At 29.9% G+C, this 13,607-nt stretch overlaps 1 protein-coding gene across 2 annotated transcripts in view; it reads right to left on the minus strand.

Annotated features, from left to right (window-relative positions):
• The window catches only part of AdamTS-B (ADAM metallopeptidase with thrombospondin type 1 motif B), a 75,580-nt gene that overhangs the window by 46,434 nt on the left and 15,539 nt on the right, over positions 1–13,607 (minus strand). For both annotated transcript variants that reach the window (XM_065509027.1, XM_065509028.1), the window contains exon 2: positions 3,842–4,175. In XM_065509027.1, coding sequence (XP_065365099.1) covers positions 3,842–3,917 — 76 coding nt within the window. In that variant the 5' untranslated portion in view covers positions 3,918–4,175. The remainder of the gene's footprint in view (positions 1–3,841; positions 4,176–13,607) is intronic.

Consider the following 13,607-nt stretch of genomic DNA (forward strand, 5'->3'; position numbering starts at 1 on the left):
ATTAAGTAAATTTTGATAAGTTTATTAACATTGGTTACTGGTTTCATACAAAAATTAACTAACAGAGTTTTATTTGGAACTCGAGTGCCAAGGTGTATTATATTGGGCCAAAACCGGGTAAGCAGTTTGGTACTTTTTTTTGACAAATTTTTTTCGTGCGAACATTAACACAGATTTTAATCGTTTGAAACATGTCTGTAGCATAAACCATTTTGGCAAAATGCATTAAATTTCAAACTTGACGGGAGTTCGAGGTGGAAAAGGGAAATTGGTACTTTTCTCCTAATGGTACTTTCTTTAATATTTTAAATTATTTAACTTATCGATATTAAAGTATCTGAGTGAAGTTAGAGTTAGGAATAGGGTATAATATTTAGGTACCAAAATGTGAGAACAGAACTATAGGTACTTTTTTAATTTTCTTTTATAATGAACCTTGAATGTTGAAATTAGACCCATATGATCCTGAATGAGTAAGAATCCGCAAAAGGTTATTTAGTGGTACTTTTAAATAGTTCTTTTTGTATTTTCTTTTATAATTCACATAGAAATATGAAAAATAAGTATATATGGCGCATGCAAAATCATTGACAGCTACTCAAACAGCAGACTGCAGGATTCATCCAAAAGCAGGGAAATTGGGTACCATACGAATTGAAGCTGAGCGACCTTGAAAGACGATTTTGTGTGTCTGAAATGATATTTGCATGTTATAAAAGAAAGTCATTTTTGCGTCGAATCATTACTAGCGATGAAAAATGTATCCACTACGATAATCCGAAGCGTAAGAGATGGTGGGACCAAGAGAATGCTGGAATCTGGTCAGACCATCACATGGATCCTGTACCGAATACAGCTGATTCGTTTGTAGCGAGCATTGGCCGAAAAACGGTCAGAATATGCGGCCAGACATGAAACCGTAATATGTATTACATCATGACAACGCTCGATCACATGTTGCAATACCTGTTAAAAAGTATTTAGAATGAAGTGATTGGGAAGCTTTACCTCACCCGCTGTATAGTAAAGATCGTTCCCCGACCGAATACTATTTGTTTCGATCGCTGCAGAACTCTTTCTCTGGGATTCACTTTGGAACAGAGTAGCCGATAATGACTTTATTCGCTTTTGGCCTCAAAAGATGAAAATTTTTTTGGCTCGAAATCCATATGTTGCCAGAAAGTTGGGAAAATGTCGTAGCTAACAAATGGAAATACTTTGAATAAATTTATAATGTACAAATGTTTCAAAATAAAAACTAAAAATTTGAAAAATCTCGCATTTTTAAAGAAATACATGATACAAATACACGTTACAACATTTCTTGTAACGTCAAACAAAAGAAAATATTAAAAAATATGAAAAAAAATCAAAATCAAAGTTTGACGTTATAGGGCTAAATATTGAAAACTCGCTCTAGTGATTCTACCTTCTACAATTATTGTATCATGAAGAAATATAAATATGTATGTACTTCCAAGTTTCAAAATGTTATTGTAAAATTTGTGTAAAACGTATCACATTCAGAATACACTTCGCATATTTTTTCAATATCTTAATTTATGCCTTCTATTTTTGTCCAGTCGTTATATGACAACGAATCACTGTGCAGATGGTCATATTTCGAAAATCATACAAAAAAACATGTAAGTGAGCTATATTAGGCTGTGCCGAATCTTATATACCCTTCACCAAATTATACTTTAAAATTTATTTTTTTAAATATTTTTAGGTAACAAAATTTAATTTTTTTTTAATTGTTTTTCAAATTTTTTTTTTTTTGGAAATTGTTTTTTAATTTTTTTTAAAAAATTTTTTTTAATTTTTTTAAAATTTCTTTTTTTGGAAAAAAATTTATGACAAAAAAAATTTTTGATGAAAAAAATTCGGGTTAAAAAATATTTTTGCCGATTTTGACCCATTGTAGGTCCAACTTACTATAGCCTTATCTACATCGCTGCAATGGACTCAGAAATATCTATCATTAAATATACATATTGTCTATATTAATGACTTAGTAATCCAGATATAGATCAAAAATCGAGGTTGTCCCGGTTTTTTGCTCATATCTCCGTTATTTATGGACCGATTTTGCTGATTTTAAATAGCAAACTTCTCGAAAGCATGTCTGACAGAATTATTGAATTATTATCTTCGGATTTGGAGCCCGAAGATATCTGGGGTCTTCAGAAAATTGATTTCAACAGACAGACAGACAGACGGACATGGCTTAATCGACTCCGCTATCTATAAGGATCCAGAATATATATACTTTATAGGGTCGGAAATGAAAAATGTAGAAATTACAAACGGAATGACAAACTTATATATACCCTACTCACGAAGGTGAAGGGTATAAAAACACTGCTACATACAAATTTAATATTTTTAGTCTTGTTATTTCAATTGTTAAATGTGTTTCTTATATGTTTCTGTTCACGCTATTAAAAACACTTTAGTTTCCATTCAATCTTAAACAATGAATTCTGATTGATTGCAGTGGCTAAACATGGACATGTCAGTCAGTATTATTACGGCCAAATAATTTCAACATATCAAATTACAGAGAAACAACATTGTTGCATTTAACTACAATAGCAACAAAAAAAAGCACAAAAACAATTAAATAGAATATTTAATGTCTCAGTAAACAAAATAATTCTCGAAAAACAATGCATTATGATGGCATCATTATGAGCAAATTTCTATAGAATTAAAAACTAAAATTGGACAATATTAATAGAGGATTCCAGTTGTACCCGCCCACATTAAATGTTTTGATTGAATTCAATCAATGTATTTGTCAGTTTCATTTGGTCAGCAGTTTTTTTCTAATACATTTTTAAATGACACCGACTACAATTTAAACACTTTTTTTGAAATACATTTGTATTGACAAGGTCGTTATTTAAGTTGGTGTTGTTTTCTTAACATTTTAGATCCGTTTCAGTTAAGTATAGAGTTTTCTAATGAAAAGTGTTAATTAGTAATTGTTTTCTTAATCTCTTAGCCAAGCAGAATGTATGGACAAAAATACAAAGAGTTGTCTGAGACAAATGAAATTTGGTACAGAGATTTAGTAGCACTAAAAGTTTTGACAAATTTAGCAAAAGGACACGCCCACCGCCCCCATATATAATGCAAATATTTCGTTATATTAATATGTGCTGTTAGTTTACGATTTTTTTAGCCCTCATTACCAAAAGTGGCGAATGAGGGTATATATTAGGGTGGATCGATTTAGCAATCGATATTGTGCCATCGATTTTTCACTATTTAAGTTTGTACGAATTAATTTCTTATTACTATACGGAGTTTAGCAGAAAATGGGTGGTATTGTATTAGTGGGCGTGGCACCTATCATACAAAGTAAATAGTTATTTTCCAATATCTTGAGAACTATAATTGTGAAAGTCTTCAAACGTAATATAAATCAATTTCGTATTACTGCATGAAGTTTAACCAGAGGGAGGGAGTGACCTATACAATTATTTCTAAATATCTTGAAAATTATAATTACGAGATTATTCAAAATATGTCCCAATATCTCTTTCATTTTACATATATTTTTTTAACTCTAAACTTTTTATTTCATTACGATAAGGGTAGCGAAGCTGACCGGGTCTTAGCTAGTTATTGATAAAAATTTGGCATCTCTAGTCCATATGGATGTTCTTAAAGTGTCCTTATTGAATGTTTATTTTAATAATCGATTTTTTGTGGGTCTATTTTGTGTCGTTGACATTTGACCAAAAGTATAAGAACTTTAGCGATTGTCTGCAGATTTTTTATAAAAATCTATATTAACACCTCTTTTTAATGAAAATAGTTAAACACTTACCATATAATTGTTCATCACCATAAACATGCCACGTTGACAGTATTAGGCATAAAATAATTTGTAATTGAGGTTCCATTTTTATAATTTATTGAGTTTTTTTTTTTTTTTGTTTCACTTTTCTTTAATTGTTGTAGTTTAATTTAATTTGTTTTAACATTAAAAGTGGAAATTTTTGTTTTATTTTCTTAATAATTATTTATTATCCATTATCAATTAGTTTATTAATTTTATACATTATTTTTAACATTGCAATTTGATGAACATTTTCGTTGAAAAGTTTCAGAGTGTAAGTGTTTGTAGAAATATTTTGAATGTGAGATGTAGTGGGCTAGATCTGTAAAGAGAGAGAGAAAAGGAGAAATGTTAATAAATATGATTTTGTTAAATAAAAAAATATATTGAGTTAAAATGCTACTAAATTTAAAATATTTTCGATTCCCTCTTCATTAAACTAATTTATAAAGTTTTACATTGTATTAGAATTTTCTAAATTATTTTATATTTGCTGAATATTATTTAAAATGTGTATCTCTGATAATTTTAAATTGTCATTACCAGGGAAACCGGAAATATGCTCTAAAAAAGCGTTTTAAGCGCTTTAAATATGCAGTAAAAACTTTAAAATATGCTCTAAAAATTTAAAAAATATGATCTTAAAAAAACATACTTTTACATAATTTTTAACCAAAAAATATACTTTTATTTAAAACAAATTTAAAAAAAGGCACAGTTGGTAAAAAGTAGTAAACAAAACGGTGGATATTTTTTTCGTACTATCCTTGACAGTCAACATTTCACATATAAAAGCAAGCAGCTATTGTTTTAGTGACTACAGCTTATTAAATTTATCAAATTACATTGACACATTGAACACAATATTCACAATGGAAGTTATAATTTTAATGTGAATATTGCTGTCTTTGTTTCTCATATTATATTTAATATATTGTGCTATTGTACATTCTCTTAATATTAACCCTCCGTTAGTCGCAATCATTTTAAATCGAGACTAGTCGCAATGTATCAAATTGATATCAATAAAAGAAAGTCTCGTTTGAAAATAATCTTATTTCGAAAACATAAAAACAATATTAAAAATATTAAAATTAAATAAAAAAATTTTACCTGTTGCGAGTAACGGAGGGTTAAAAAACTGTTAAGTTTGAATTAGAACTAAAATTTGATATTATTATTATAATAATAATATATATTATATTAAAAAAAGCCATATATTTTTGAATTTTGAAAGGCAGTAAAAACCTGTAACACAACATGCTCTTAAATCAAATATATGCAAAAATATGCATTTAAGGGTAAAATATGCAAAAATATGCACTAACAAATCGATGCCAAAATTCTTAAATAGTTCTGAAACGTGTAAATATCTTATCCATGTGCCCATTAGACTCACCAGAATTAACATGTATTTGCATATTTTGGTTTCCCTGGTCATTACCATTAAAAGCATAAGGTGCGTGTCAAAATGATAAGGTAATTTTGTGATTGAAATTCTCAAAGCTTAAATAATGGCTTCAAACACTATACGAAGTCCTAATATTATTAATAATAAATGGGTTAGAATGCATCAAAATTACAGTTTTCAGAGCCATCTTTATAAACCAAATTAATTGCAATTACTCAATGAAAATGCGAATCATTGGAAGAAACACTTGGAATTTCGAGAAAAAGCTTATGACTAGTAACTAGCAATAGAGAGGATCCATGTGAAAGCGGACAGCAGTCGGATTTACAATCTCCGATTTTAATAATATTTACCACTTACATAATATATCCAATATTTTCCTTATATCAGTGACTTTTTCAATGCAAACTCATTCCTATTTAAAATTATCGCGGTTTGAAAATTGAAAAATTTGTTAAAATTGCCTAAAATTTTATACACATAATTTCCCATAACTTTGAAACTACTGAAAGACCAGCATAATTTTTGACTCCATTTTAAAGCCAAAGATATTGTCTTTAAAATGTTGTGAATAAAATTGTTTACTTCCAAAAGGTTAAAGGTCAATATTCGGAGAATATATTTCTATGTAAAAACAAGTAAGAAAGTATGGTCGTTCAAGCCCGAACATATAATACCCTACACTAAGTAAAAGAGCAAAAACATTTTTCTTTTAAAATTTCAATAATTTATATTTTTGAGTGATTTTCGGAAGTGGGCCTTATATTGGGGCTATGAAATTAGGTCGTATGATTTGTCTCTATATGAAAGTTTACTATGTTGAATTTTGTGAGTATACCAACATTTTTAAGCGATTTATGCACGTTAAAGTGATTTTCGGAAGCGGGTCTATATGTGAGCTATGACTAATTATGAACCGATCGTAACAAAATTTGGTGACATGAATTACATTTATGAGATACATTTATAAATTAAACATTTATGACCGATAAAGTTCAATTTCGGAAGGACATTTGTATGGGGGCTAGGTGAAATAATGGACCGATTTCAGCCAGTTTCAATAGGCTTGGTCCTTGGGCCGAAAAAATAATATGTACCAAATTTGATCGAAATATCTTCATAATTGCGACCTGTACTCTACGCACAAGGTTTACATGGACAGCCAGTCAGCCGACCAGACGGACGGACATCGTTTAATCGACTCAGAAAGTGATTCTAAGTCGATCGGTATACTTTAAGGTGGGTGTTAGACTAATATTTTTGGGCGTTACAAACATCTGCACAAACTATGGTGGTGTAGGGTATAAATATCAAAGATCGCGATGTTAAAAATTAATAAAGAACGCGGCATGAGGACACCCAAACTCTCTACCGTATTCGTGGAAAAAAATTTCAATGGAGACTCGATTAGTTCAGGAGTTGTAAAGAAAAACGTATTAATAGTACGTTTTTTCATATAAATTCATATAAAATTTTAAGCACCTATGTTTTACCATACAAATTGAAATTGATTCAACTGTGTTCTGTTTTCTATTTGCTTAAATTTTTATATGAATCAAAAATTATGTTGGACTTTGAGTAATTTTAAACAATTTAAACAAATTTTTAAATTTTCAAATCGCAATATTTTCAATATGGTTTCCGATGAAAAAGTCATTGATTTGAACCCTTCGGAACCGTAATATGTGTAATAAATTTCATTAAAATCGAAGATGTCAAATCCGAAAATATCTGTTTTCTTTCCGTTTTTTTTTTTTTTTTAAAAAAAAATTGTTTGTTCTGAAAAATGCATGGACCGTCGTAAGTGATATTAAAAAAGTTATTTTAGGACTTTAAACATATAAATCAATCTAAAACAGTTATTATTCAACGTAAAAATAAAAGTTCGCATGAAACTCATAAAAAAAGAGTTTTAAATATCCGCCATAAAAAAACTCATTTGAGGAGTTTTATTCCAGTAAGAAAATAAAACTCATTTTATGTAAATTGACACCTAACGCTTGCCGCTGGATAGACTCAATAAAGAATAATAGTGAAAAATAGTAGAAAATAAACGAAAAGAGTTTTATTTTCTGATGAGAAAAATAAAACTCCTCAAATGACTTTTATTTTCTGACGGAAAAAAGGAGTTTTTTTCTGACGGGAAAAATAAAACTCCTCAAATGAGTTTTTTTATGACGGCTATTTAAAGCTCTTTTAAGAGTTTCATGCGAACTATTATTTTTACGTTGAAAAATAACTGTTAACAGTATAGGTCTCCGTTGACTCTAAAATAGAGAGTTTTGGATTTAAAATTTTCCGGATAACCGTTATTTTCGGTCCCTGTAAAATAGTTTTTTATTAGGTGAAACAATATTAAATTTTAACGGTCTAGATGTTTTTTCGGTGGGGGTTTCCTTAATGGGTTTGGTTGCGTTGAGCTAAAGTGGAAAGATATGGTTTCACTCAATTTAATAAATAGTTTGGAGTTCTAGGATTAATCTCAAATCATTTTGGAAGAACATCGCTAATAAAAATTGTTTTTATCAACTAGACAACCATATAATACATTATCCCAGATTCTTATCTGAACAACGTTTGAGCAACAAGTATTTTACCCATTAGTACCAATCAATAATTGTATTTTTGAATAAACATAACGATAAGTATGTGACCTTATCATTTTGTCACGCACCTTATGATTTTAAAATTTCAACTATTATTAAAAAAAACTATCAATACCAATCGACTTCATTCCTAATGGAGACATTTAATTGTTTATATTTAACAAAAAAAAAAAAAAACCTAAGAAATCAATCCATCATGACGTTGTGGTTTATAATTGTGGTGGGTTCCATTATGACAAATGGATATAAAACAGTAGTCATATACAATGCAAGAGATCTATTATTTTAAAAATCTAGGTACCCTACACTTATGAAATATACATATTTCTTTAACTCTTTCAGCCACGCTTTTTTGTGTATAAATTTAAAATCAAAAAAATTGCATTTTTACTTTAATCAAGGTTAGTTTATTATAAAAAGAAAGCAAAAATAAATCAGAACATAAAGAACCACCCCATACCAACGTTTTTTGTGGAGTGAAGTGGTTCGTTTACTAACCACCGTATACATTTTTTTGAAATCGAATATTTTTGACAGAATTTTCTGACAAAACAACCAAAATAGCAAAGTAACACTGAATTCGATGAACAATAAACACTCTGTGCTTTTTTTAAATCTCTTAAAAAAAAGAGAATTTTACAATATTTTCAAATTAATATATTTATCTAACCAGAGCACCCTGACGGCAATGTTTTGCAAAAAATCATAAAAGATGATTTCAAAAAATATAATTGTTTAGCAAAATTGCAATAAATGCCAATGAACTATGTTTTAATGACTATAGAAAAGGTGGTTAGTAAAGTGACCACTCAACCGCAAAGAGTTAAGATAACTACAAGGAACTTATACTAAAATGTTTATTACAGCTTCGTAATACCCACAATACTTTTGTGACTGTTTGAAATTACAACAGCCAATTTCTTGAAATTATTCGTTTGCCAAATGTTTATCTAACTAAACTGTGCGACATGTGGCACCATCCTGCTGAAACCACACGTCTGCAATACTAATACCTTCCAATTGAGGCACGAACACATTAGTAAGGATCTGACATTATTATTTGTGAAGACTGATTCCACTGACCCATAAAGCGCACCAAACATTAAGTTTTTCTGTGTCCACAACGGCTTGAGGATTAACATCACTCCAAAGGCTACATACAATTCTATTTATTGACATAGCCATTTAACCAAAAGTGTGCTTTATCACAGAACAAAATTTCCAAATGAAATTTAATGTTAATCGTGAGGCTTCAATTCCAAAATTGTCCATAAAGTGGATGGACACATGATAAATTGCCAAACCAAACTAAACACAAAACATCCGAGAACTGTCAAGACAGCTGTCACAGAAAACACCGTTTTAGTAGGGGATTTATAAAACTCCTTAATGCCGGCTCTTACTTTAAACTACCAGTCTACTACTTGAATTTCTTCAACAACATTAAGTGGCGCCAAACAGTAAAAAACATAATTTTCATAATACTTAAATAGCAATCGATATGTTTTTAAATAGATTTATCTTTAAAATATTTTCAGATTTAATAATTGAATCAAAATCTGTTCAACAAAACTAATTTATACATTATATACAGACACACATACATATGTATAATTTAAAACAATTTATTATAATCATTTCAATTCCAACAATTAAAACGAAATCAATTAATATTGAATAATAAATATTGTATAATAAAATCGAGCAACAAAAACAAAAAAAAAAAACAAAAAAACACTGATCATTAACTAATCACAATAATTTTTTAACAAATTATTATACGAAATTGAATGACTTGTCTGATTGGCTGCTTGTTTATAGATGTTTTTTATGATTATTTTCTGAAATTATTTAAAATATCATTAACCAGATTGAGAATACTCTTAATAAACCAGAACACATGACACATGCGAATTGATAAAATCTTGTCATAAGGGGGGCGCTAAACATCAAACACTTTTGTCAGCCAGCAAGAACAATTAATATAAAAGAGAAATGAAGAATTTAAAATTAAATATTTAAAACAATAACAAATAAATTTATTAATAAAGAGTTAAATAATAAACGCATAATTTGTTAAAGGGGCCAGATTTTAATACTGTACAAATATGCAAATATTGACTTAAAAATGCTGAATTTTTTTAAATTTTTAGGTTTTATTTTGAACAATGATAACAATGTTTATTGTTATCTATGACCTCTTCCCATTTTTCTGGCAAAATATGGATTCCGAGCCAAAAAATTGCTCGTCTTTTGAAGCCAAGAACGAATAAGCCAATATCGGATACTCTGTTCCAAAGTGAAGCTTATCCCAGAGAATGCATTCTGCATCGATCGAAACAAATAGTATTCTGGACTATAAGGCGGCTGAGGCAATACTTCCCAACCACTTCTTTCTAAATATATACTTTTTAACAGCTATTGCAACATATGGCCGAGCTTTGTCATGATGAAATATTACTGTTTCATGTCTGGCCACATATTCTGGGCGTTCACCGGCCAATTATCGCGTCAAACGAATCAGTTGTGTTCGGACAGGTTCTATGTAATGGTCTGACCAGATTTCAGCAGCTCATAATAGATAGAACCCTTTTGAACCCACCAATTACAATTACCAAAACGCCATGGATATTTGGCTTTGTTGTCGATTCGGCTAATTTGCCGAGTTTCACGTACGATCTCTTAGGCTTCGGGTTATATAATGAATTCATTTTTCATCGCAAGTAATGATCATTTGGTCTTTCAGAGTCTCTCGGCTTCAATACGAATGGTACACAATTTCCTTGCTTTTGGATGAATCCTGCTGCTCGAGTTTTGAAATAGCTACTTGAGCAAGCTCATGTTGAGTTTGACAACAATCTTCATGGAGTAATGCCTCCAATCTTTGGTATTTTTTAGCTTGTCTTGGCGATATTTGTCTTCCGTGTAAAAATTACCACTTTCGAACCGAACAAACCATCTCTCGTACATTGAAACCGAATACATTCTCCATAAGCTTTGGTGAGCAATCAGTGTGCTTCTGAGACCCTTTTTTATACCCTACACCACCATAGTTCGGAGGGTATAATGCGTTTGTGCAGATGTTTGTAACGCCCAAAAATATTAGTCTAACACCCACCTTAAAGTATACCGATCGACTTAGAATCACTTTCTGAGTCGATTAAACGATGTCCGTCCATCCGTCTGGTCGGCTGACTGGCTGTCCATGTAAACCTTGTGCGCAGAGTACAGGTCGCAATTTTAAAGATATTTCGATTAAATTTGGTACATATTATTTCTTCAGCTCAAGGACCAAGCCTATTGAAACTGGCTGAAATCGGTCCATTATTTCACCTAGCCTCCATACAAATATCCTCCCGAAGTTGGACTTTATCGGTCATAAATGTTTAATTTATAATATGTATCTCCACAAATTCCACTCCAAATATGTTTTATATACACAAAATTCATGTCACCAAATTTTGTTACGATCGGTCCATAATTAGTCATAGCTCGCATATAGACCCGCTTCCGAAAATCACTTTAACGTGCATAAATCATTTAAAAATGTTGGTATACACACAAAATTCAACATAGTTAATTATAATATAGACATAAATCACACGACCTAATTTCATGGTGATCGGTCCATAATTGATCATAGCACCCATATAAGGCCCACTTCCGAAAATCACTCAAAAATATAAATTATTGAAATTTTAAAAGAAAAATGTTTTTGCTCTTTTACTTAGTGTAGGGTATTATATGGTCGGGCTTGACCGATCATAATTTTTTACTTGTTTAATTTTTTATTTGCACAAAATTCAAATTTTTGTTTTTTACACAATAATGTTCAATAACTAAGTGAGAATAAATGACAGATATGTACCCTTCAAAATGACAGGTTTTAAAAACCAAAATCGGCAATCCTGAACAAATTTTGCACTAATTAGTTCTAAATACTCCGAAATTATACTGTAAAGTATGGCGAAAATCGGGTAATATTTGTCCCTAGTTCACATTCAAACTCTCCTCAGAAAATGAAATCGTGATGAAATTTGACATAAACCAGTTTTGTATGAACCAAAATCTTTTACCAAATTTTCTCATGATCATTCTTAATGAATCAAATTGTTCTGCTGTGGCTTGAGTTGAGTGAAAAAAAATTCGGTTATTTCAACCGATGTGTTGCTAGAACCGACAAAATCTCTTGATATATTGGAATCATTCAATTAGCAATAAATTTAACCATCGAAACGAATCTTAATATTGTAACTTTAAGGAGAAAACTTCCCGAAAATTACTTAAAAATTATTAGCGGGAATTCCCGGGAAAATTTTATCGCCTAAGAATCCTAAAACGAAGTGATCATGTTATACAACAGAATTACTGTATGAGAACCCTTTGATATTTTTTGGTGAAGCATAATGTTATTAAAGACATACAGACGGACAGACAGACATGAATATTATATTCGTTATTCATACATACAAACAAATATTTAATGTATTTATTAATAATATTTGTGTTATTGTTGTATTTAAATACTAGGCGCCACAAAGCGTCATCTTTCCAGGTTTTGTGGCTCTTATACAATGAGAATGGCGCTTGTTTATTGAGTTTTTTTTTTTTAATAAAAAAAATATTCTATGCAAAATTCTAGAAAAAAAACAACAAAAGCATGAAATATACAAAACCAGTATGAAGAGAAAAATATCAAATAAAACATCAAAGTTATTAAATAAATTTCATATAATTTGTATAATTTAGTTTTTATTAATGGAATTACCAGAATTATTATCATATAAATTACAAGACGCGATTCTTGGCTAAAAATAACAACAAAATCATTAAAATTTTAGTTTTTTTTTCTATATGAATTAATTTTGTTTGCTATTTTGGTCTCAATTAGATTTTGAATTTATTAAATGTTGTGATTTCCAACTAATTAGCTTAAATCGTATAAATTTAGTAGCGGGGTTTTTTGTTCGTCATGGTAAGATTTATCGATCGATCGATCGTTTATTGTTGTTGGGTTTATTGGTATTTTTCGGTTTATACAATAAATTTCCATAAAAGTTATTAAAATGTCAACACTTTAATTAAGTTTTTTTTCGTTCATGAGAATTTGCTTTAATTTTTGAATGTCATGCTAAAAGCATTTTAAGCCTTTAAATTGTTCTATGTTGAAAATTATTATAAAAACAAGTAAGAAAGTATGGTCGGTCAAGCCCGACCATATCATACCCTACCACAAAGTAAATGAGCAAAAATATTTTTCTTTTAAAATTTCAATAATTTATACTCGTGAGTGATTTTCGGAAGTGGGCCTTATATGGGAGCTATGACCAATTATGGACCGATCACAATGAAATTAGGTCATGTGATTTATGTCTATATGAAAGTTATTTATGGTGAATTTTGTGTGTATAACAATATTTTTAAGAGACTTATGTGATTTTTGGAAGCGGGTCTATATGAGAGCTATGACTAATTATGAACCGATCGTAACAAAATTTGGTGACATGAATTTCGAATATATAAAACTTATTTGGAGCGAAATTTGTGGAGATACATATATAAATTAAACATTTATGACCGATAATGTCCAATTTCGGAAGGACATTTGTATGGGGGCTATGTGAAATAATGGACCGATTTTAGCCAGTGTCAATAGGTTTGGTCCTTGGGTACCAAATTTGATCGAAATATCTTCAAAATTGCGACCTGTACTTTGCGCACAAGGTTTACATGGAAA

Source organism: Calliphora vicina, chromosome 4, assembly GCF_958450345.1.
Source record: "Calliphora vicina chromosome 4, idCalVici1.1, whole genome shotgun sequence".
Lineage (NCBI taxonomy): Eukaryota > Metazoa > Arthropoda > Insecta > Diptera > Calliphoridae > Calliphora > Calliphora vicina.